Source organism: Anser cygnoides, chromosome 9, assembly GCF_040182565.1.
Source record: "Anser cygnoides isolate HZ-2024a breed goose chromosome 9, Taihu_goose_T2T_genome, whole genome shotgun sequence".
NCBI lineage: Eukaryota > Metazoa > Chordata > Aves > Anseriformes > Anatidae > Anser > Anser cygnoides.
In genome coordinates, this window is record NC_089881.1 from 26,782,655 (window position 1) to 26,808,862 (window position 26,208).

General features: G+C 42.4%; 1 protein-coding gene across 7 annotated transcripts; it reads right to left on the bottom strand.

Moving 5' to 3' along the window:
- Positions 1 to 208: 208 nt before the first annotated feature.
- TSC22D2 (TSC22 domain family member 2) lies at positions 209 to 26,005 on the bottom strand. Of its 7 annotated transcripts, XM_048059479.2 has the most exons (5): positions 23,361 to 26,004; positions 12,947 to 13,020; positions 9,147 to 9,218; positions 2,819 to 2,870; positions 1,538 to 1,779 (listed from the first exon to the last, which is right to left on the bottom strand). In XM_048059479.2, the coding sequence occupies exons 1-4, from the start codon at positions 25,343 to 25,345 to the stop codon at positions 2,830 to 2,832; spliced, it is 2,172 nt and encodes a 723-aa protein (XP_047915436.2). In that variant the 5' UTR covers positions 25,346 to 26,004; the 3' UTR covers positions 1,538 to 1,779; positions 2,819 to 2,829. The 7 variants fall into 7 exon arrangements, with proteins under 7 accessions (XP_013054751.3, XP_013054752.3, XP_047915436.2 ...); XM_013199297.3 differs by lacking the exon at positions 12,947 to 13,020 and having other exon boundaries at positions 209 to 1,779; positions 23,361 to 26,001; XM_013199299.3 differs by lacking the exon at positions 12,947 to 13,020 and having other exon boundaries at positions 9,110 to 9,218.
- Positions 26,006 to 26,208: the final 203 nt, after the last annotated feature.

A 26,208-nucleotide genomic window follows, 5' to 3' on the forward strand; every position in this document is an offset into this window, starting at 1 on the left:
ATTACTGGCTCCCTAGTTGTCTTTGTTTTGTTAAAAAAATACAGAATATAAAAAAACTACAGAATAGAGTTACCTTGTAACCACATCTACAGCCACAAATTTTCAAAACTGCAATTTAATTTCAGAAAATGTGTTAAAATATATATTTATACATCAATTTGACACACTGTGTTAGTTTACACAAATGATGGTCTCGCTTGAAACTGTATTTATGAAATGTACATTTTTAATTTAAATACTCAGTATACACTGCACTTAATCTGCATGTTGCATTTATTAAATACATTAAAATCTGCAATGTAACAAAACGTTTTCTGCATACGAAATTCAAAACACCATTTTAAATGAACAAAAGATGGCTCACTTCATTTTTTAAACTAGTGCATAGCACACTAGCTCAGCTCCACCAACACCAGCTGTTCTTTCTTTTTTATTTGACATTGTTCACAGACTATTACATATTACAATAAGAGTGCTGGATAAAAACATGAGGTACGAAAGTGGTTCAAAGATTATAGGTCATGCAGATCATGCTAGACAGCAAAGAAAGTTGTGAATGAGAAAACACTAAATAAAAATACATAAAGAATGTGCATTATAAAATAAAAAACTCAATTACACAGCTTTGCTTCTTTGGTTACAAAGTAGGTTGAACAATTTCACAGCTTTTTATTCCCACCCAAAAAAAATTATACGAAATGTCAAAAAGCAGAGGAATCGTGGCAATTTCTCTCTATTAGAAAGTAGAAACAGAAATGAGCGAAGTTTTCTTCATCAAAATAGCCCATCAATTATTTATTATATCACAATAACTGGTGACTACCTGTACAGATGCACTATGGTCTTCATACTTACACTCTATACAAAATTTACATTCAAGCTGGATCTTTACTACCGTAAATAAATACCAAAGGTAAATTGCCATTAGTGTTAGAAATATGCCAGGATTCTTTTGTTCAATTATTGCCTAAACATTTTATCTATTAAACGCAATCCCATCTATCATTTTACTGATACATACATTTATCAAAAAATTAAAAAAGTTCTGTGACATTGTTCATGTACATTATGAAAATAGCAGCCCTGTAATAAATAAAACAAATAAATGAAACTAATGTAGGCAAATGTTACTTATATTGAAAGAACAGTGGCTCTTAAGATGAATTGTTACTACTTACGAGATAGCAAGGCTCAAAGTAATCCATGGGTAATGGAAACCTCGGAGAGCCACCAAAGCTCTTAAAGACCTCACTCCGGCACACCAAGCAAATGCATCCTCTGCATTAACAACTCTGTCTACCACTCCCCTTGTGCACTGATGACATAATGGACACCAACTGCACTTCATAACTTATCTGTGAGGGAAAGCTCTTGGAGAATGATTGTCTAATACTGAAAAGGCCAAACACACAACAGAAGCATGGCTACTTGCTTTCATATAAAGTGGAAAGAACATCAGTGGCACACAAGGACAGACTGCTCTCAGGTTTTTTGTTTTTTAAATGAGGCAAGAAAGCTTTACGCTGAGGAGACATTCGGCTGCTGTGGAGGTTGTGTTGGCTGTGGAGGCTGTGCTATCACTGCTTGCGCTTGTGAAGTGCTACTAGGATTGGCCTGTTGGGTTGAAAGTTGGGATAACTGATCGTTGTTTGAAAGAGATTTTAACAGTGCATTTTCTCGTTCAAGTAAAGAGTTTCTTTCAACTAATTCTTTTATTTGTTCCTTCAGGACTTCCACTTCTTCTCTTACTGCATACATCAAATGGCTTTTCACTAGATCCTGCAAAGAACAAGTTGACAGTTACTCCAACTGAAAGAACAGTTCCGTTCCACCCCAAGCCCAGAATTCACTGCTTTACTATAAGTAATAATTTATAATTAGCCTGAACAAATTAGCCTTCAAGAACAGTTAACCTAGCGCTTTAATTCACTATAAAGTGGCCCATACATCCAAAGCTTTGCTTGCAGCATTCAACAATAACTAAGTTCTAGCACACAGCAACCTAAGTATGTTTCTGTTATAACTGACTTCTATCCCACCTCACCCCCCACTGAAGAACAAGGAATATTGACAAAGTTAACAGTAACCTTCCGGTACTTTCCTATCCTTATGGCCTTAGAGGCCTGTGTTAACTGCTTAAATGAAGCTCTCTCCCATGAACAGCTTTGACAGGCAGGATTGCAGTACACGTAAACCATCACCTGCCATCTCGTGAAGCCTTGTCACCTCAGTCACGCTGAAGACAAAGCCCTAGAATTATGCAGCTACCCAGAATGAAAGCATCAGCTCTGAAGTTTTGACCTGGTGGTAGGAGTCCAGTGTTGAATCCCAAGCACTGAGGTGTACGGAAAATCAAGAAATAAGAAAGCCCCTAAATCAGCACAAGGAAAAAAATCAAACTGAATTTAACTGAAGCTGAACTAACTGTGAAGGACGGCACAGTAGAACTGACGATGAAGAAACCAGAAATGAACATCACTAAAATAAGAAACCCGTGCTATTTTCAGCACTGCTTTAAATTCAGTCTCAGCTTGTTCACAGAAATTTATATAAAAATTCATTTAAGAACATTTTTGGGCCAACAATAAGTGACAAGTATGTAAGCAAAATGTCACTTTAAGTTAAAGTGAAATACCTTGTTTGTGGTCATCCCATAGCTTATATAGAAAATCCTTTCTTCAAACAAATCCTTTTTTCTCAGTCTGACCCAACTGAAGGAAAGTTACTGACTCGTAGAAAGACAACACAGCTGGAAACTTATGCTCAACGACAAACTGCTGAACCTATTAGAAATAATAGCTTGGGTTTCTTTACTTACCATTGCCTGTTCTATTTTGTTGTCAATGGCAACAACACTTGCACCAGATGCACTGTAAACATAAACAGAAAACTTTGTGAGCATTACCGTATCATTTGGTTGAAACTCTGCACCTACTGGCACCCAGAGGACTCCTAGAACATGTTTTCTGAAAGGCTAGAGCTTCGGTGTCAAAGGTTCAATACATAATCACATATTGTCCCCATGGCCGTACTGCCTAGTACAGTTAGAGCACCTGAGAGACACTGCTCCTTCAGTCTGTAATTTCTTGGACTACATGTATGACACACAGGAAAGTACATTTGAATAGACAGTAGAATAAATACTTTAATTCCTTGCCTCATTTTTCAGCTTTCTGTCCTGCGGAAAACAGGGATACATGGGATATTCATGAGGTCCTTACCTCTAGTTTAATTTCTGCTAAATTGCTTTTATAAAGCACTGAAGAAAAAGAAGTATAGTATTTGTTCTCTGGCTTTACTTGAAGATTACTTCCCATTAGGAAATAATTGGATCTGCATTGTCTTTACGACTTTGCAACCAAGCAGCAGTAGTCAATAGGAGTGTAAGACATGTCCAGAGACCCGGAACTCCACAAGAACATTTACTCAGTTTCAGTGAATTCTCAGTGGATCATGTTTAACGATCTAAAAAAAATGCACTGCCCTTTGCCTGCTTACAGCTATGAGCCAGTCTTGTTCCAAAAGACACACTAATGCAGTGCAGCCCGACAAAACATCTCAGTCATCGGTACAAGAAAGCAGGTATTTACTGTGGGAAACAAGATGTTGAACTACGTCTTTACATACCAGATTACAGCAATTCAGGTCTTAATATTTGCAGGCTGGCTGTTTTCAAGTCACAATATAGAAACACAAATCAGGGGGTGTCCCCTGATCTCCTCCAGACTGATTCTCTAGGTGGAGAAGAGGCGTAGCCCACCCCAGGGGATACGACAGGGTTCAGCAGAGGAACACATCCACAGCAGCCACAGAATAAATTCAAACCACGTGCATTTTCTGTCATCCCTTACTCTCCTTGCCTGACCTCCTATACTAGGTCCTGGTGATCCGACTTTACTCCACAGCTCCACGTCTGACACAAGACTGCAGTTCTTGGACTACTTGCCAGGCCTGCTAGTTGTATCTACTGATACGCTCCACCAGAGGAGGAAGTTGCTATCAGTAGTGTGCAGCCACGTTAAAAAACAAGTTAACATGCAGGAAAAATGGAAGGTTTTCAGTCAGGCTTGGAAACTTGCCCATTAAGAATACGTAACACTCGCTGATACCACACACTAAGAAAAAATACTTAAGGCTTTTTACAGCGAGTATCAGCAAGGTGGTCGTAAATATGAGTTACGTACATGAAACAAAGCCTCGCTGCTGAAAGAATGTCACTATTTAGAGAAGCCCATTTTACAGAGTCCCACAAAAACAGCCAGTACCTAACACCAATCATTTACAAGTAAAGGGAATTAGCTTTTGAGACTGAGAAAGTAACAGCCTCTACTGGTAAAGTAAACAAAGCCTGTAATCTGCAACTACGATGCTTGAACTCGTATTTAACAAGAAATGTGTTCCAGTTGTACAGGGGCTCAACTTAAATGCCTCTACACAAATGCACGTAGCAGGGGGAAAAAGAGCGGGGGGAAGTGGCGCTTTCAGCTCAGTCTCAGGGCTCCGATATCCTAGGCCTTGGTGAGATGCGGTGGGACGGCTTGTGCAGCTGGAGCGCTGAGCTGGATGGCTACAGGCTCCTCCAGAGAGAGGCAGGGAAGGAGAGGCGGTGGGGTAGCCCTCTGCATTAGGAAGGGCCGAGCGTCCCTGGGTAAGAGTCAGGGGAAAGGCCTGTAAGGGAGATATCGTGGTTGGAGTACGTTACAGAGCACCCAGCCAGGATGAAGCAGAGAAAATAACCTACAAGCAGCTGTAAGCGTCACGATCGCTAGCACTTGCTCTCACAGGAGACAACTTCCCAGATGTCTCTGCTGTGTTGTATTTCCAGCAGCAGAACGGGAGACCCCTGGAACGGGTGGAGGGTAACGGCCTGCCACGGGCGGTGAGGGAACCGGCCAGGGAAGGTCACCGCACCAAGGTGAGACTTGCAGTAATCTTTGTCGGTTTTCACAGCTACAGTTTTGCTTTTTAACCACCTATCTCTAAAAGCCCTTCTATCATACACAGCAGATAGACAAAAACCTGCTTAATCTGAGAAATCCTCATTTAGATGATTTCAAAAATCCTGGTGGCCTAAATATAGTTTTCACATTTTATTTTGAAAAGACCGTGGGCAAAATTAGATTTGACTGATAACACTGCTTAGCTATAGCACACAATCACGTATGCAGCTTTTGGACCAAAAGTGTTTTATCCAATACTTACAGCTTGCACCTCATAATTCTTTACATAGGAAAAATATTAACATATATATACAACTCAAGAACAGCACTATTCTGTTTCAAATGCCTTGTAAACAAAAAAGAAGCCTTTTGGACAACCATGTACATACAAATGAAGAAAACAAGAAGAGAACTGGTAAGTCTAAGTGCACATCTGATTTCTAGTGTACGTTATATTTAATGTAGAGCAATTGCACTTTCCACAATGCAGTGCATTGTTAAAACCTTGGTGTAATTCTGACTTCACTGCTACAAAAATTTCTCCTATGGAGATATGGTATCCCACAAGTATGGAAAAATGTTACTAAGAAGAGGCTTCAGTATCATCAACAAGCTCTAATAATGTGAAACAAGTCTTTGGTAGGCCTCTTAGCACAACATATGCCAGTATATAAATTACGGGAAGTATTGGTATTCCATAGTGATCAAACAAGTGTTTTTTTTGTAAAGTGTAATTCTATGGTTCATGAAAACTTGCTTACTATAGACTATTCCAAAAAGTTGAATGACACTGTTCAAAGGAAAGTGAATAAGTGATGTAAAAACTGAGGATCAGTGGATCGGGAGACAGCAAAAAAAGTTAATGCCTTAACGTTGACTTCATTAATGGTTGGAGGAAAATTTAACCTTCAGCACTACCTGACATATGTATGCATTATAACCCATTTCAATGGTGAATTCAACAAGCACCACTGTGGTCAATCTAGTATTTTCACCATTAGTGACTTTAGATAGACCCATCGTCCTTCCAAGAGATTTGTACTCAACTTCGAAATTCGTTTTGAAAACTAGGTAGAAAGACTAAGAATCTAAGTTTCAAAAGAAAGGCATTTACAACTTAACTCACTCTGTATGCTTAAAAAAAGAACATTCATTTTTACAGATTCCAGTCCTCAGTAGTGCACGTATTTTATATCGAAATTAAATGCATTAGGAACATGAGTTATAAACAGTCCCACTTTGGCACTGTCAAGTACTACACTAGGTAATAGCACCCCACATTTAAATGAGACTGCAAGTCCTAGTGACAGGATGTTGCAAGCCAATTTTGAAGCTTGTGTGAGAGCGGGAAAGACTACCTGCAGAACAAACAGCAAGAGGTACCCTGATGGTAGCAAGTCACGTCCCATGGCTAACACATGGTAACTCTTCCTTTAGCACTACATCTATCCTGTTTTAGTTGAAATTGGAAAAGATGGCATCATAAACCACAATCTGAGACACCCCTGAACTAAGTGACCTCCCCTAGCTCCTTCCTTGTTACCACTTTAAATGAAACTTTGAAGTAACCTTTCTGAAAGGATAAGTAAGGTATTTCAAAGCACACCCGTATTTGTTCTGTTTGTCAGTGAATTTCAAACTAAAACAATACGCATGTTAACTTGTTCTTTCCCCTCACTGGGGAGTTACCATAGTCAACTATGCCCCTCTTGATGTCTTACCACTAGCCAAGCTATTTAGTCCACCCATAGAAGCCTTATCTATTCTTTAAGGAGTTAAGGCATGTTTAACTGATCTCCTGCAACACTTAAAATTCATGAATGTTTAATGCTTCACATAAAAACGCAATGGAAACTTAATCATATTGCTTGGAATTAAAGTTTACCAACAACGATGGCTGTTTTAGGCAAATCCATATAAAGCTCCTATGCTACCATTACCACACAAAGGAAACCATGCCCCAGAAGAGCAATCATCCAGACTCATATGGATATGCCAAAAAGCCATTACTCCTCTTGTTAATCCTCTGAAGTAATAGTGCCAGTCAAAAAGACTGATGAGACTCGTGCCCTGAGCAGTGCCTAGGTGAAAACTAAGAAGGGAAAACATTTGCAGGGCTCCTCATTTCACTAACATTTAACAGTTTGAATGTTACCATCACTCTTCCCTGCCAACGTGTATTAGTGAGAAATACCTGTCTCTATTTTAGTTAAGAATTTTTAGCAATATCTATCTATTGTGATCGCACGTAGCCAGCTTTGCTGGCTTCAAATAGTCCCAGGAGATGGCTGCTCACAGGAGAATAATCCATATTTGTTCAGAACAATACTACAGTTACAGAGGAAGATTTTCTTCTACGTTTGCTCTAAATTCTCCTAACAGATAAATCCCTGAGGTTCACAGACTGTTTCTGAAGGAGCTGCAGAAGGTAATTAAAAAGCCTACGACCAGGTTTAAGATCATTATGTTCCGCAGTATGTGAGCCCCTAAGTTTTGGGATGAGGAAACAGGGACTCTGAGGAACTCAGAAGGACTTCCATGTTTTGCAGCAGAGACGTCTTTCACAAACCTGAGACCACAGAAGCCCCAAAACACTTAACTTGCCATCAGACGACTCAGGCCTGAGCACAGGCTCCTGCTGGCATTGGAGGCTGCCCCTGCCCACCGGTTCCATCCTTGCTGGGGCTTCCCTCTGCGTGCCCACAGCCCAGAGAGGGAGCACGGACTGGGCTTCAGCTCCCCTGCCAGGTTTTCACTGGAAATACTTGCACCAACCCTGATGAAGTTACTTCAACATTTTTACAAATGCTTGCTTTCACTATGAAGTGTTCAACAAAGATACAAGACTATTTTTCAGAAGCCACTTATATTGCTTTTTTTCTCCTGTATTCCACATTTCCTGTGCCTGTTTTGAACATTATACAGGAATCTAACATTTGTCTCAGTTGTAATCACTAGCAATTTTAGTTGTCTGGGTTTTTTGAATCCACTTCTGCATCTTAAGGATTATTTCAAGTTATAGACAAAAATAAGAGAAACAAATAAATGATAGACCTTAAAGTGCATTTTTGGTTTATGTACCAAACTTGTACTCAAGGCCATGAAGTTTGCTTCAGTTAAATAAGTCTTTGAACATAAATACTACCACTGTCCCGTAAATACATAGAAATGGCATCATCCAGAGCTTAACACAGAAATACTCATTTGTACAAGAAAAGAAAGATGTGCTTTTGAAACTTGGCCTAAAGCTAGCATTTTAACAAAAAACAGCAGGATGCATTAGCATTACTTTTAAGCATCAGTGTTGTAAAATATACAAATTATTGCCAAGCAAACTTTAAAAGGATTCAGTTAAGCTTTTGCAAGTTGAAGAGCCTCTCAAGTCAAATGCAGCCAGTACAGTGATGAAATTGTTACCAATACTTAAAAAAAAAAAGATCTATACTCCACAGAGCTTGCTAAGCAGTATTGTGACAGGCCAGAGCATCGCAAAACATTAAGTCACATAATCACTAGGACTTAATGCTGACAATAAAAAAAAACCTTCAAAATCATTAAAGTGCAGGAAAGAAACCATTTGCAGCTACTGACGAATTAGTAATGCATCTCTGGCGAGTCATATCTGTAACAAATATGACTTTGTTGCACTTCATTGCAGTTTCTCGCCATGAATTCAAAGCCGACTTAGTAAGCTTACTTTGTCCTCATACCACGTCACAGTTCGTGTTTGTTACCCATCTAGTTTAACTTAAGCAGAATGAAAACAAGCCACTAAGCTTCCTTTCCTGGCCTCATGCCTGAAAAATTTTAACTTTATCAACAACATTTTCACAACCTTTTTTCTGACATAAGACTTAAGAGTCACAATGTCAAAGTTGTGGTTTTTTTTTTTTTTGAAAAGGAAGCTGTAAAATGTTTTATTGAAGGCCAGCTATTAGCTGACCAGCATTAAACTCTTTCAGCTTATACTTTATTATACATGCATAATAAAGGAAGAAGAAAAATAGCATTTCAGACTTTAGTTATAAGTTTCATTACAGATATTTCAACTCCATGACTGCTTTCAGACTTCCAGGCAGAGTTCCAACATGAAGTTCTGAACACAAGCAACAGTTCTGCGCAAATGAAATGACGAGAAACTTGCATAGAGCAAAGCCATTCATGCATACCTCAGCATGTATGCATTCCATATTTAAGCATTCATACCTATCCCAGAAGGTCTTTGACTCACGTAACTTGTTGAAATGGAACGCTTGGTAGAATGCAGTTGACGGATTCCTATGAGATCCAAGAATCAAACAGAGATATTGAAAATGGATATATAATATAAATACTAACTCTTATTCTACCAAAATAATTTAGCTATCCAGACAGGTTAAGTTTTTGTCCACATGTTTAGACTTTGCAGAATCCCTAGAAGTTCAATGGCTGAAAGTCCTTACTGTTTCTATGAGTTTCCATTAAAGACACATTGATTCCGTATTTCCTACTAATTTTCATGCTATTTCAAGTTGCTTCTGTAAAGGACTATACAGTAAAAGCTATTAATGAAACATCTCATAGAATGCTGACAGTCTCCTATAGGTAACCTGTATAGCACCCTAGTGCTATACATACCTAAATTCAAGGCATTTCACAAAATGTCTCTAGAACACTACCCAGTGTATCTGTTCTACCTAACACCCTGCTTTATATTAGAAACACAGGAGTTCTCTAACTGGACCCCAAGTCAGAGCTAAATAGGCCACGTTCAACCTACTAAAGATTAAGTTAAAACTGAAAAACAGGTTAAGTTAAAATTGAAATACAGAATCTAAGATATCGCTCACTTTGTAAGCGGTTGTCACAGTTGTCCTCGCGCTTCCCCTGACGTACAACAGGCCAACTGCTGTTCAGGGGCCCCTTGCCGACCCGTAAACCTGAGTGCACCAGCTGCTGCCCTGGTTCTCGCAAAGCTCCAGCAGACTGGTAACTTTTCTGAACACAGGACACGGTGGCACAAGTTCTGTCACCAGTGCCAAACCCATAAGACAGCCTGACCCTCCTTGTTTGGTGTGTATTTGCCCACAGATAGCAGCTATACCAAGAGGGTAATTTGAAGACCATAATTATCCAAACACTCATCTGAAGACTTACTGCTTATAGGATACTAGAGGAAGCACGAAGTCAAAACTCTCCATTGCTAGTAGCTGTATCAGAGTGTTACAGCTAAGCTTAGGAACTCATCAGTACTGCTGTTTATCCTGACACTGGTGTAGCTATGCCAGCCCTGGAGAAGAATTTGACAGCTTAGCTGAACAATCTTCAGAAGAGCTAGTATTGGCTCAGCTTCCTTTTGAAGGCAGTTTTAAGATCAGAAGCTTATACCAACATTAGAAGCACAGGTGTCCATCCCTTTTCTAAGTTTGCAGCAAGAACACTTCTTAAAACAACTGTCTTCAAGGTAATTATTTCCATTTAAGCACAACTACTGTATGTATACTTGAAATCATAAGAAAACATCACAGAAACAGCACCATAAGACGCTATTAACCTGAAGTAATTTGATTCCCATGACAGCTGTATACAAACAGCCTAGCAAGGTTAGTAGTTAATAACGCACATCTCTCAGCAAAGATCAGGAATCACTTGCTTGTGGTGTTTGTCACTCCATCTCCTACCTTCAACTCTCTACCCTCCATGAATTTAGCTTAAAGCCTGGTACAGACATTGCTTGATCAAACTGACCAAACACCATGCTTTCGTGTTAGAACTTATGTTTTCCTAAGTATTACACACTTGAGTGACAATTAATTCAAGTAATTATAGGGAGAAGCAGTACGTAGCAGCACAATAGGTAAAGGACATATGAGTGATACAGGGACATAACATAGAAAGCAACTGACATCTGCAGATACAACAGCACTCCTTTGCTTAAAGGAAGGATGAGGCCCAACCTCTTCTAATTAAGTTATCCGATGCATATGTAAAAGTCTCTTCCTCATAAATTGACTGTAAACAAAAAGTCATTTATCTCCCAAGATAAATTTACTTGCATCATACAAAACCCTATTGCTATTGTTAGCTTTGAAAGGTTGTGGCTTACAACCACACAGCATGTATTTCACACTATCTGTTTTTGCACTGATACGCTATATGCGCTATACTCTCACAATTCTTAAGCAAGTATCTGGAAAATATCTGGAAAAGCATGAGCAAGTTTTCTTGTTAAATTCTCATTTTTACAAAAAAAATCTCAGCAGCAGGGTATATTACCTTAGACAACTAACATTTTCTACTCTGTAGCTATATCTCACTCGACAAGATGTCAGTGGGGGGTGGTGCGCTATCTCAATCCAAAAAGCAAATCCAGAGAGGTAACTGATGTCTGACATGCAGGTCTGAGCTGATGGTTGAGTTCCAGACTGCTGAGGCATCTGAACTCCTTTCAGCTTGCTGAAACAATCAAGAAAACTGCTTACAGCAGCAGTGCAGCCTACCCTGCAGCGCAACCGCCGGAGCACCAGAAGTCATTCTGACACCACCAGAAGTCATTCTGACACCGTCCCCACGGCACCTAGGGGCGGCCCGGACCAGGGACGCCGACTCCCAAGGCTCCCTCCCCAGCAGCAGGCACCACGGTTCAGTCCCAGCTGCTGGCAGATTTGCACAGCGGGGCCCAACAGCCAGCTAGAGAGGGGGTCCCCAGCGCTTCACCAGAGGAGCCCCCTCCTCTTCCACAGGAGGTACGCCAGGCATTTCTTTCTCCATCTCTGGTTGGAGAATAGGTGTTCCCAAGGAAGGCTTGATTCTAGATCCAGAGACTATGACAGATGACTAGCATAGCAAGTTTAGACATTCAAACTGCATCTCACTTTGTGAGAGTCTGTTTCTCTATGATCAAGTCCTACGGCAGATTTATTTCCTCTGAACGCTCACAAACTCCAACGTTCTCTACACACTCCAGAATTACCATTTTTAACAACAGTTTTAGCATGACAGAAACTTGATCTAAATTTAAAGGATGACAATTTTAACAGTTCTCTGCATACCTGAAACATCAAGTTGTCCCTTTAAAACAGAAGTCTAAACCATATCCAAACTCTCACCTCACATTTGGAAGGATTTAGAAGGGTATCCTCGCTCCCACTGCTGTTAATCAGGGCAAGCATGTGCCAGATTGAAACTTTACTCGAGAGAGCTCTGCTTTGCTAGAAAGCATGCCCATGAAAGCTGGCAAATTTTCAGGTACACAGACAGATGCTTTTTCAATTGAATAAGGCTACTGGCTCTGGAAGTACCAGTTACCAACACGACCCACAGAGGCCTTGTTTCCAGCTCCCACCTCCGAAGGAAGACTAGGAGCATCGCTGCTTATTACGCAACCAAGCATGTTCCAACTACTGGCCAACAGCAGCAGTTAAAGGCCACAAAAGGAGGAATTCCTGAAGAATACCAAGAATTTTTCAAGGTGTCGAAATAAAAGGTCATACCACTCCACCTCAGACAGTTCTGTCTCAAGATCAGTGATTAACTGAGGACAGGGATGATGCAGAAGACTAAAAACGCCAAAGTACCCATCTGTGAAGGTGAAGAACATGAAACTAACAGGTCAAACAACCCATGTTCAATACCTCACATGAAAATCAAAGCAAAATAGAACCACCTATTATTACCTATACAGCAGCAAACCAGCACGGATTGCCATTTTAGAAGCTTATGTGAAACAAAAATTCTTTATGAAAAAAAATTAACAGGCCTCATATAGAAAGAACACAGAAGATCTAATTATTATTAGATTAGTAGTGCTTTTAATGCCACCTTGCATGACATCTTTGTAATTAAGATCATGGCTTATTCAAAGTGGGTCCACAATTAATCAACTACTCTGTACACGTGGCTCTCCAATAGTTCAGTGGAAGAATGGAAGGATGCATCAACCAGAGCTCTCCAGGGGTCTCCTCCGAGTCTGTTATAAGAAACTTTAATCCATGACTTGGACAGTGGAGTACAGACTATCTTTATACCTGCAGATGATCTGCAAGCACTCTGGACAGCAGGAATAGAATTCAGGAAGATCTTGCCCAATTGGAGCAATGGTCTGAAATAAAAAGGATGCAATTCAATAAGGATAAGCATGAAGTATTATGCTCTGGTAGCAATAATCAGCTGCACAACTACAAAACATGGAATCAGTAGTTCAGTGCAATTCCACAGAAGAGAATCTAAGCAGAAGTAAACATCTTGCAGAAGTATCGAAGTTGTGATACTTCAGTCTTACACAAGCTATGCACATACTAACTGAAGTCTTGTTTCATTTGGCCCCTAACTTAGATTTCTTACAGTTTTAGTTGCAAACTGTCCAGAAGGATACAAACCTACCAAGGTTCAGGTAAGACCACTAGATGTTATCCCCATTCCCTCCCTCTCCCCCCATTAATCAGTATCACAAGTAGGGAAATTAAGCATTGAAGAAAGATGGAAAACAGTTCTAGGCTTCATGTACTTTAAAATATCTGCAAAGGAAAAGAAAATCTCATACTTGTTGGGTATAAGCACAACAAAAATACTATGAGTTTTTGGGTTTTAACATGCAGAAGAAGTTTATATTACACATCAGAATTGTTTTCCACGCAAACAGTAAGGAATGGAAAAGAATTCTTACAGTACTGGTGGAATTCCCATCCTTGGTGATTCTAGAAGAGATCAAATAGTCATTGCTCCAAAAGATTTCAGGCCCTTAAAGCCCCAGATGAGCCCATTGGCCCATCTTTCACAATTCTCTGAGAATTCATGAGATCACTAGCAAGAACTTTAAAGTTATTCCTTTGAATAGAATCAATTTCTACAGGAATCAAATTTAACTATGAAACGGAATAGAAAGAGGTAAAGAAAGACTAGTTTATACTCTGAAACCAAGCTGCCTTTCATTTCAATTGTACAATTCATTTACTTTTCTGGTGGAAAGTGAAGAATGATCACTAACATAAAATGCTTCTTAGTTGCACAGAAAGCTCATATTGCAGCATGTTAAGATTAGAAAGTATTAGTAAAGCATCCTGTATTCTTGTGTTCCTGTTCTTAGAAGGTCATTAATTATAGAGTAATGCTCTTGCATCAGAAGGATGGGAAATACAGCAGCAAGCTTCTCTTTCTTTATCCTCTGCACGGAAGTTTATAGGAACCTGACTACGCATCTGTAAAATAAAACCGTTCTTTAGCCATACTTATCAAAGCACAGAAAAAAATTAAAATTTATACAAGATTATATTGCCTAGAAGCATTTGAAACAGAAGTTAGTTTTCAGTTACATGCTGTACTGATCACCAAAAGGCTGTTTCACTAGTAGCTTGCTATGTAACTAGTAGCTACAACCTGTAAGGACTGACTACAATTGCTGTTCAGATGTTGGGGTGGTTTCTTTAGGAGTTGAACCATGGGTTTTGTTGTCACTTGACAACAGCTTATCAGGAAACTCCCCGCAAAGTTTATAGTATTTTAAGTTTGTGTTTAGCCTAATAACAAAATTCCTTCTCCACTCCTCTTTCAAAAACTGTTCCACTTCTTATTTATACTACTATAAATCAACTGTGGGATCTCCTGATATTCTGCCTACAAAACATAGTAACCAGAGTACAAAGCTTACATGAGAGACTTGGCAAATATTAAACTTGGGGCAGTCAATGTGGAATTAAAGGAGGAGAAAAAAGATTAAAACTATCAAGTCGTGTTTAATTATGTAGTTCCATTGACATCCTTCTTTAAAGCCATTATATTTGAAATACATATGCTGAGAAAAACAGCAAGAACTAGACTGTTGCATTCAGTTTTAGATGCATTTTAACTATTGTGACAGGAAAGGCTGACTAAATTAGCAGCCTGCATGACTGTTTTTGGGACAGTGGCTCCAAACCACCATGGACTTTTTGGTTCATAGTCTACTTGTGAATAAAAGTATCATGAAGTGGAAACAAAGCGTTCAGCACAGGTATGACCTCCACCAGAAAAATCAAGAGAAACAAATTTAACTGCTAAAAAAAAAATCACTTAACATAGGACATGCTTAACAGCAGTTTTGCAACATAATTTAAGATGTTGATGAAAGAACAGCCGGATGTACTGTACAGCAGCAATCAGGATACTGTCTGCAGCACCAGCAATGCTTCAGATGCTTTACAAACAAGCTGTGCACTCCCTCTCAACTCTTCCAGAAATGATGAAACTGCAGCTAATGAGCTAAAGCACGTATCACCTGAAATGCAACAGTCTGACATTAACAGCTTTCTTTCAACTAAGCTGCATCTCAAAGTCCTGATGTTTGGATTTAAAGTATGAGAAAAGAACTACAGTTTCCTACCAGAGTTGCCTATTCCTTTCCATAGGAAAGATCAGAGCAGCAGCCCATATCTTCTCCACCAAGAGGATTTTGGAATTTTTTTTTTGTACTGACTAGAGGTCTCTAAGGAGAAAGTGAATGAGATGACTGTCAAGCGGTCGTAGTAAGCAAGTCTGACAGAGCCATTTCACTGCCATCTACTTGGTCTGTTGAAATGATGGCATTAGCTTGCCCTTGCTCTGGGGGCCTGGATCTCTGAAACACACTTGTAACATTCTTCAGTCCCGACATTCGCTAGGGAAAAAGAGTAAAAACACTTAAAAGAACTGAAAGTGAGAATACAGCATGGACTGAGCAGGTGAGATCAACATTAATAATGGTCACAGCAGAGGGATACAGCAAATAATCTGAGCATTTAGCGCAGAGCTCTGAACAAGGCAGTCACTGGTACCTCCACCATGCCCTCCCAAGGAGGATCACCATTCTCCTGAGTTACACAGGAGAGATGCCAACAATTACTCTACTTGTTACAGCAATGAGTAATTGCAGAAAACACTTTTCTACTTGACTCACCATTACATTTTAAAACATACTCAAAGTCCTTGATAGTCTTGTTCCAAAGTAGACCAGATACCATTTCATAGCATTATGGAACAGACACACCTGAGGTGATAGTGGTTTGTGAGACAAAAGGTGACCCAGCCTCACTTCCGCACTCAATTAGTATCAAATAGGAAGTTTTTTTCCCCGTGTACACTTTGGTTGCTTGGTTGATTTTCTCATGCCTTTTTTCTGTTATGGTGGTGTTTCTTTTGTTTGTGAGGATTATTTATTTATTTTTTAAAGAATTTGACTACCAACTCTGGAAAATCGTGTCTAAAATACCAGAACCTTTTGAGGCAACATTAAATTCAAACTGATTTAAGTAGTTTAATATTTAATACCTACAAGTCTGTTGCACATTTGCTTTACAGAAGCTAACCAGATGAGATGTCTTAGGTGCAACTATACCTAAGTATTCACTCAGGTCTACCAAGTTTTGCCACCAGTAAATTCAAGGCTTTTTCTGATTAATTTCACTTTGTAGCTTTTGCCTGCCAAATTTTTGGTATATACAAGATCAGTAGAACACAGGAACATGAAAAGGGAGACTCTTCTCTTGATTTTATTACAATCTTTGAAAGCATGAATGAATGTTTCTATGAAGGAAGAGTTACAGCTCAATTATATTGGCAAAAATTAATGAGGACAGTGGGACAGCACGCTTCCTGTATACAGAGCTGTGAATTGATAAAAGGGAGGCACCTCATCATAAGATGTAACTAAATAACAGTGGTCTGTAACTGCACTAGGTTAGCAATCATTCTTGGAGGGAACTTTGCCTAAGAGTTCAAGTAGTGCTCACCTTTTACATTTACATTTAAGAAAAATACTCTGAAACTCAACTATTCCTTTCATACTAATTCAGTTCTCAATATAAGAGAATTACTTGATTACTATTCTCTGCTTGGCTGGTGAAGAAGAAAGCATTTATTAATACATACGAACTTATTACTACGGAGGATTAGGCTCCTACTGCTTGCTCTGCCCACAAACTAGATTTCATCAAACCTATTGATGAAAGGAAAAACAGTTTGATTATTGACGTAAGAGGCATTGCAGAGTGAACAGTTTGCTTGAGAACATTAATTTTCATAGAAAACAGCCCAAAATTGAAATCCCCAACTATGTTGCATGTGAAGTTACAGTACAGCAGTTTAAGATATTTTAGCTACCAATAAATACTAGTAGTTCCTGTTCTTTGACAACAATATTTATTTCAAGATCTGTGAGAAAGAAAAAAAAGTAAAGGAAAACAGACTTTCAAGGAGACTCAGCACAATCCTGTCCTTATTTATGTGACATGGGTCAAGAAAGTATCTCTTAGCGAACAGGTTTAAGTACTTAGCTTTTTAAGCAGATATTAGAATCTAGACTATGTATGGCACAGTTTGCAAGTTTACTTCTTTGCCTTTCTACACCATTTACAAGTTGTTTACAACCTGTTTCATGCAAGCACACGCTCAGCTGAAGTTATAACTAACACACACTCAGCACAAGAGCTACCACTTGGCTTCAAGGCATTATTTTAAAGAGGCACTGTAAGGTTGGTCAAGGTGTTGAAGGACCTTGCAACCTCCAAACCAGCACCAGGGGCAGAGGCCCCGGCACAAACCGCAGCCAGGGAGGCTCCCTGTGGCCCCCAGGCAATGCTTCTGTGCAGGGCGGGTGCCACAGGGTGCTGGGGTCTCCTTGGGGACCTTCAGAAGCTGCCAGGACGTGGCCCTGGGCAGCCCTGCTGGGGCAGAAGGACCTGGAGGTGCCTCCAAATCCAGCCTGTCCCTTTCTGTAGCTGTCTTCTGCTATTGACATAGATCTCTTTCAGTTTGTAAACTCCAATGAGCACCACACCAACAGGCCAGCTGTCATTGTGCTAGACAGCTGACAGCACTCTGTTATACTGATTAGTATTGCCACCTTCTCACTGCACTGAGAAAATAATTCAATCAAGCTGTCATGATACAAATATTATTCCTAGCTTCAAAGGGTGAACATACATACAAAAAACCTCCCAGAATAATTTTTTTCAGGCAAAATAAGAAGAGAAGCATCTAGCTGTCCTTCATGTGGCAGAATAGGCAACTCACCTGCCTTACGTGAGTAAAAATAGATTATCCTGTAATGCAAAGAATTTACTAGAACTTAATACGTTTGAATTTATAATTTAATTTTAAAAATAAAGAGATTTTCAAGACGAATAATGAAGACACTGCACTTCAAGCAACCTGTGCTGACAATCTAGATTTATCTACCAGGACTACAATACTCATACTTTGGCAGTAAAATTTTCACAGAATCTTAAAGAATCTTTGCTAACACACAAAATGCATAAACAAAATTGGTATTTTTCATGAGCAGCAGGAGCTATTAATCATCAGCTTTATAACTGAAAAAATCAAAATGTAACAGGCTGATACTCAATATCCAGTACAGTCACAGGGAACAATTCCTTTTCCCTTCACGGTCCCTTTAGGCTGTAAGGGATTATCAGGAACTCGGGAGGACACACAGTCTGAGAGAGCAATTTCAGTTCCGGTAGTTTGGCAGTAGCTCAGTAGTCCTGCCTAGCTCAACAAACCTGAAGACTTGAATATTCAGCTTTTAATAAGAGCTTTCAAAAAGCTCCCATGAAACATATGCTGTTATTTCTATCATACAAAACAGCATTGAGAAAGAGGCTGACTATGGAAAACTTGCACTCTGCTGTAGTGAGTAGAAAAAAACAAACCTACAGCAGCTGAGCAAAATACTTGGGAGTATAAGGTACAGAGAACCATTTATTTCAGAGCTGGTATACTGCAGTCTTCAAAACATGCCGAATTGAAAAAATTTCACAAATTTAAACAAGTATTTTCCCCCTTTCTTCCTTTTAATAACCGTCTCATCTGAAACAATTACACCTCATTAGGTTTAAGACTGTATGGATTTGCCCTTAACAAAGGCATTTAAAAGTGTAAGCTGGAAAACAGCACTGTCAAACAAGCAATCACAATTTTCTGTTTAAATGCCTTTCAACACTCAAGAATACAAAACATGGTAAGTTTTCCATAATCTAGAAAACATTGCGTTAGTGTTACCTTATGGAATTTTTGCTATAGAAAGTACAAGACATGAATACAACCAATTGCAGCTTTATTTGCGTTAACTATCGTTTGATATCACCAACTGTACCGTTCACCTCAGAGGTCCCATGTCAACTGTGTTCCAAGTGCTGTAGTTCTGGCCACTGACCCGAAGGCACTCGCTTTGAGAGCACACCTGCATTTCATTCTCACCTGCCTCTGCAAACCCTCTTACACAGAACCCTTTAGGGGAGATGAAAACGTTCAGATCCGTAGCTGCAGTGGAGTCCAGAGTTTTAATAAGTTCACAAACACAGTGAAGAAAGGGACAGAATTCAATAATAATGCAGTTCAAGTACTGCTTACTGGTATGCATTCGCAGAACACTCATTCTTCAGGAGTACAACAAAATGTGCATCGAGGGCAATACATAAAAAGCTGATACCAAAGTTACGTCCATGCCTATGCCGTTTCTTTCTTCCTTAAGGTCTCACGAGCTTAGTTTCAACAATTATACTTTGTCAGCAACAATTAGTACACTACACAAAAAAGTGATTTAACTGAGCAGAGAGACGTATGCTGTGAAGAGGTCTGTATAGCCAGGTTTTCAACAGTTTAGCTGCTGTAGCAGACAGTCCACAATTGCAGCCATTCATTAGCATTCCTGGAATACAGCCGGCACAGTTCAAGCTGGTCAGCTATCTCTGGAAAGTGATCTATACTCTGCTCCTTTTCCAACACGCCTAGTAATATTTTGCCCCCAAAGCCTGCCAAACATGCAGGAGGTTTGAACAAGCCTTCTCAGTAACATTCTTTTAACAGAGGCAACATATTTCTTTTCCCCCAAGAGCCAAAATAAAATATTAAACCAGCTAGAACATTATGCCTGTCAGCTACAAATTTGGGTATACATGGACATAAAGGTGAATGAGGAACTGACATACACTGATCCTGAAACATACCGCTGTTAAAGACCAGCACGTAAAGACCAGTCGATATGAACACAAGATCCAGTTCTGTTTTCATAGTATTTGGCCGACATTAAACTCAAAGTGGATTGCAATGTCCACATCTAGCTCAGTAAGAGTAGCATTTCCTCAATCCTTGCATACTGCTGCAGTTTATTCTACTTGTAGACACACAGAGAGGAAAAAATTGTTATGCAGTAGATCCTTCATAACTTGTACAGAATATATTTCTCTTTTTAACATCTCAGCAATTTAGATACCTAAATTAAGTAACAGAGCTTTGCTTTTTAAAGGAAGGCTGTGACGTGTCAAAGGCTTTTTTATTCTGGACTCCCTCTCCCCCGGTAAGATTTCATGGTTACTCAATTCATCATTATTCAGCAGGTCAACACAAGGAACTGCAGTTTCATTTATATTATCATAAAAGTGTAATGGACTATCAAGGCAGGAAATTGAAGGTTTTTAGGCAACACATCTTGCAAAAAAATCAGTTCTACATCTACAGATAAATAGTTCTATATATGTATCATCTCCTCACACCTCAATGTGTGTATGCATCACTTCCTCCACCCCAATTTTAGACGTAGGACAATTTAAAACAGTAGACCATAAGAGAGGAATAATACAAAGAACTTTTTTTCAAACAACATTGGAGCTGATCAGCATTTTATATAGGCCTCTGTCTCTTACTATAGCTCTTGGTCTGTTTTGAAAGAGGTCTCTTCCTAAACTATTTTACCAAATAGTTCCTCTTCATATTTGAAGTGGTGAACGACTTACTAGATGAACTCAGGATATCTAGAGCTATACAGTATTCCTCGATGAATCATTATTTTAGAAGAGTACTGTAAGAATAATCTATACAAGTTTGTGAAGTTTCAAGCCTGTAAAAATGTTTAAATATAGTCAAAGGTGTCAGAAGAAATGCAGACACCTACCTACAACCTTAATGTCACACATTAAGCCTGAAAAGAAAAATGCCTTCCACAGAATTTCTAGCTCTTGCAATCACAAAGTAAATTCTCTACACAAACCCAAGCGTTAACTTCCTGAACCCGCAGGCAGCCTGAAGCAGTGACTCACAATGTGCAAGCTCCCTTTGCGCCCTATTAGTTTTATCGCAGTGTCAACCCTCAGCCTATTAATGACACTTGAAGGTCTTCATTAACTATTTCACCACTGGTTTCAGACCATTAAGCAGCTGGGAATAAGCCCAGGGGAGTAATGGTGTAATTTAAATGGCTGGAAAGAGGAAAAAAGCAGGAGAAGGAGGAAAACAGCAAACAAGCAGTTATTTTATAACAAAGCCTGCTCAGCGACTACAGCAAATATAAATTAAGTGGTAAAACAGCATTTAACAAGCTGTTAGGCTTTTCTCCTTTGTCTGGAAACAGTGGAAGTAAAAACTTAGATCTCCATCTTCTACTTTGTGCGATGCGTAGGCCTGCTTAGAGTAAGCTTTCATTACTTACCAGCATTGCTACTAAATAAAGCTATTCCAAGCTGGCAGACACGCACCACAGAGCTCCTGCTCAGTGCACCACTTCAGCAAATGACTAGGTTTTATCACCCAGCGCAGAAGCAGACAACTGAGAAGTACGCATTTCTTTCAAGATAACCACAAGTTAGTTTCCCTACTGCACGTCGTAAGGCAGCACGTACAAAGAACGCGCTGCACTCCGATCCGTTCCTGTTTCTCACTCGCGGCTCTCGTGGCCACACTTCTGAGAAAGCTTCAGAAGGTAACAATGTACGAAGCAGTGCTGCAAGGTGGCTTAACCTCAAATAAAACAATACGAAAATAACTTTTAAAAATCACTGTTCAGGGCATGGCTACCAAGACCTGTCTCACCAGTACCCAACACAGAGTTTGCAGGTTACAGCTCTAAGTCACACGAGTCTTCCCCTCACCATCAGGTAAGGGATTCACTTGTCACCGTCACGCCTGTTACTGCACTTACATAAACACTAAGTATTACAAGCTATGCAAAATGAAAGTCATTAACATGATTAAAAACGTGCTTTTTTTTCTGATAATATACTGAGCTATTAAAAATACCAGGCTGAAATCAAACCTTATTGGCACTATGAAGAGTTTCTCAGGAACCCTCCTAAGGTAGGCACGACCACCAGAAAAATTTAACTGTATAACTAAGTCTTTTATGGCTTTAATTAGAACTCATCTGCCTTCAAGCCAGCTCTTGCTTGCATAAAGGTATCAGTAAGGTTACCACCTCAAACGAAGCTAGGCAAAGCTCCAGTGAGCACAAGGCCATTGTTACTGCAGAACTAACTCTTAAAACACTAATTTGTCTTTGGGGTACCTTCTCCATCCAAGACATCCTGACCCCACACACGCAGCAGCTTTACTAAAAAGCACTCGAAGCAACACAGCATTATCACACAGTCTGGTGTTCTTCCACAGGAAGGGAAGGCCTAAAGGATAATTTAGGCACATCAGACCTTTCCATAAAGGTGTTATTCCTATTTTTGAAGATACAAACAAGTATAACCCATGTGTTTTATTCCCCCGAAATGCAGTAACCCCAACAATAAATGTTAATGACATTAACTCAATGCTCAAACTCTGCTTTCCTTGGAAGTCTTCTCTCAAAGGAGCAGTCAGTAAGAACAGCTTTAGTCATCATGCTACCCTCCAGAACAGTCTGACAAGTCTACGAGAATCAAAGAAATTTATGGTCCCTCTCTCAGGCCCTTCAGCAAGCCTTCTCATATTACACACCACACTACATTATTAAAATCAACAGTTCCTAATTATTTTTCGATTACAACCTCAAAATACATTTTCTTACTTTCCACTGTGTCTACATCTTCACTCAAGTAAGCAGAGTAAGTGGTAATCCTTCTCATTCAAAGAGCTGTTATCTGTAGTGCTTCCACTACGTCAGCACATTACATTCCCGTCCAGATGCAAGTACTTGCCTTACTGACTGGTAATGTACAATGCAGGATAATTAAGAAAATGGAATCAGTGCTAGAAGCCTGTAAATTTTCTGAGACACCTCAACTGGTTGGCCCTAAGACAGCAAGGCACAGTGCAGTATAGCAGTGGAGCGTTATTCTAACCTGGCTGCCATTTGGCTATTTTATACTAATTTCAGGGGAAAGGAGAGAAGCGAACAGACTTCTCCACACACTGAGCAATTATGTGTAGGAGGGCAGACAGTTTTCAGTCACTTTGATTCAGAAGATGAATTATTTGTGCATTAGGCAGCTTTCTTGCTGTTTTTTGCCCTACTTTGAGAGAAAAATAATCACAATCACAGCCCGAGAAAAACTACAGTTTGCTACTTGCCTAAACACCCTGCTAAGTTTTGTACAGTTCAAAAAAAGTAAAGTTTCAGTTAAGACTTTTTGAAAAATATGAACTGATACAAAACTTGACAGTAAGTTGAAGGATTCTTTTACCCCCTTACTAAAAGGTATTTTTATGGCGTTAAAAAATAACTCATACCTGTCTTCATCACCATCAACGGGAATAGATATGCCAAACACAGAGCTGGCAAGACTGTTCATAGGAGTACTCGCAGGTAACTGAAGAGGGTTTGCTAGAGCATCTGGAATGGGAGGCTTCACAAGAGGTTTATTTTCAGCTGTAAGAGAAAGTGGTGGCTGAGGTAGGGGTTCCGATTTTCTTCTAGTATCATCGATCTGGCCTACTATGGATTGAGCTTGAGTCTGAAACTGTCCAAGGTTTGACTGTGGCAGATTCGTAGGTACGTTAGGGGCGCCTTGTATTAAGGAGTGTCCGACATGCTGCTGCTGGACAACACCGGTACTTCTACTGACAGAAGTGTGGCTAGTCAGTTGCGACTGGACCAGCGTAACAGGGACATTTGGCATAGTAACAGAAGTGGTAGACACACTAGGCACGCTTGTACCGGGCACAACCGCAGGCACGTTCTGAACTCCAGAAACCACGGCATGGGGAGCACCAGGCATTCCAGACACTTGACTGCTTCCACCCATTTGATGCTGAGTCACAGATTTCTGTTGCACAACCCCCGCGTGTCCAATCCCTTGCTGCACCACACCCCCTGGTTGCGGAACGGCAGTCTGACCAGCTTGTGTCTGGCTGCTCTGCATTACTCCCGATCCCTGTCCGACCGCTTCACCCGGCTGTGCTGACACCCCCATCACAGGTGCTCCCACAGGTGAGGGATTTTGGCCAGTCACCTGGCCCACAGGGAGGCTGGAAGCCACAGTACTTGGAACAGAGCCTGCAGTAGCTTGTTGAATAGCTCCTTGAGACTGCATAATTGTCACGTGTTGCATGTATTCAGACTGACCAGAAGGTTGCGTCGGCAATAGATGTACGGGTGGTGGAATCTGGGACTGAGAATAAGCAAATTGTTGAGGCTGAGTCACTGGTATGCTTGCTTGCTGCACCTGCTGCTGTGCCACAGGCATGCTGGGCTGGCCTATTGTTACACTTGGAGGTGCCATGCCTTTGCCATTGGGTCCAGCCTGCGCAACACTCTGCGTATTCACCTGTGGCTGCGATTGCTGTGGCACCATCATTTGCTGATTTGCTACTGATGCCCCAGAAAACATAGGCTGAGCGGTACTTTGAGGCATGGCCCCACCTATGGGTTGTTGCGGCTGCTGTTGTTGCCCAATGACAAAACTAGGTTGCTGTAGGCTCATCTTCTCTGTCTGGAGCAGCTGTGACACAGCAGTAAGGGAACTGTCAGCTATGGAATCAGGGCCATGTGCCGATGCTGGCACAGCGGAGACCACGACGGAACCTCCTGTGGCACCGAGACCACTGTCCCTCTCTTGAGCGGCCTGCTCGAAGGTGCTGCTGTGCCTAATGCAATCTCCAGTCCTGCCCAGGACACCACCACCATCTGAGTCCCGGTCATAATACTCCATACACGTCCATCGTCCTCGCCTGTAGGGCTCGCCTGTGCCATGGTCCAGCTTGATCACCCTGAAGCGTGAGCTGCACGCAGCAGCCACTGTCTGAGACATCGTCCCAGGGGCAGCAGATGCAGAAGGCCCTGTGGAGGGCAAGGCAGTTTGAGCACCGCTGCCTCCTGCCACGGCAGCGCCGGGGGCAGCACCTGGCAGGGGCACGGCAGAGCTCTTGGGCACAGCCCCCCCATTGGGGGCCACGGCTGGCGGAGCGGCAGCTCCCCCGCCAGCAGCTGCAGCCAGCTGCCCATCCAGGAGGAGGTTGGGAGAGACGCTGCCGGGAGTTTCGGCCTCGCCCACGTTGTTAAGAGTCTCTTCGGAGGAGCTCCGCTCGCAGACGTCCTCGGGGCCGTAGTCGGTGGCTCGGGAAACGTCGAAGATTTCAGAAGACACATCCTCGGTGCGGGACTCGTCGGGGTCGTCCAGGCTCTCCGTGTCCTCGGTGATGCTGCTGGCCACCTGCGCCGTGGTCACGCTGGTGATCTGGAAGCAGCTCTTCTTCTTGGCCGGCATCTTGGACATGTTTCCACCGCGGGGAGGGGCTCCGGCAGCCGGGGCGCGGCGAGCGCGGCGCCGGCCGGGGGCGGCGCGGGCTGTCACGGCGTGCCGGCCGGGCCCCCGGCGCTGCCGCACATCCTCCGGCGCCTTCCTGCCCTGCGGCGGGCGGCCGGGCCCGGCCGCGGCGCTCCCGCTCGGGGGCCGCGCGGGGGGCGGCGGCGCCGCTCCTCCTCTTCCTCCCCGGCCGCAGCCCTCCTCCCGCCGCCGGCCGCGGGGCCTCCGCCTCCGCCTCCTCCTCCCCGCCGCGGCCCCGCTCCGAGCTTCCTGCCGGACGGCCCGGCCCGGCGGGTGGGGGGCGCAGGGCGCGGCCCGGGCGCGGGCAGGGGGCGGCCGCAGAAGCGCCCCGCGGCCCGCCCCGCCCGAGGGCCCCGCGGCGGCCGGGCGAGGCCCAGGCGGCCCCGCGTCCCCCCGCCCTGCTCCGCGCTCTACCTGGAGACCAGCGCCAGGCGCATCCTGCTCGGAACCGGCCGCGGGCGAGCCCCGCGGGCGGAGGAGGCGCGGCCGGCGCGGCGGAGGCGGGCGGCGGCCCCTGGGCGGGCGGGCGGCCCCTTCCCTGCGCTGCGCTGCGCCGGCCCCGGGCGCGCGGGCTCCGACTGCGGCTCCCTCGCCCAAGATGGGGCTCAAGTCCTGCCGCGCGGCATGCCGGGAACGGCGCCGCCCCGCCCCCCGACGCCGCGGCGCGGTGACGTCACGCCTCGCCGCACGCCGGGCGGCCGTCGCGGGGCGGGGCGGGGCTGCGCGGCCCGGCCCTGCGGAACGCGCCGCTCCCCCCCCGCCCCCGCCCCCCCCCCGCCCCGCCCCGCCGGCAGGGGGCGCGCTGCGAGGGG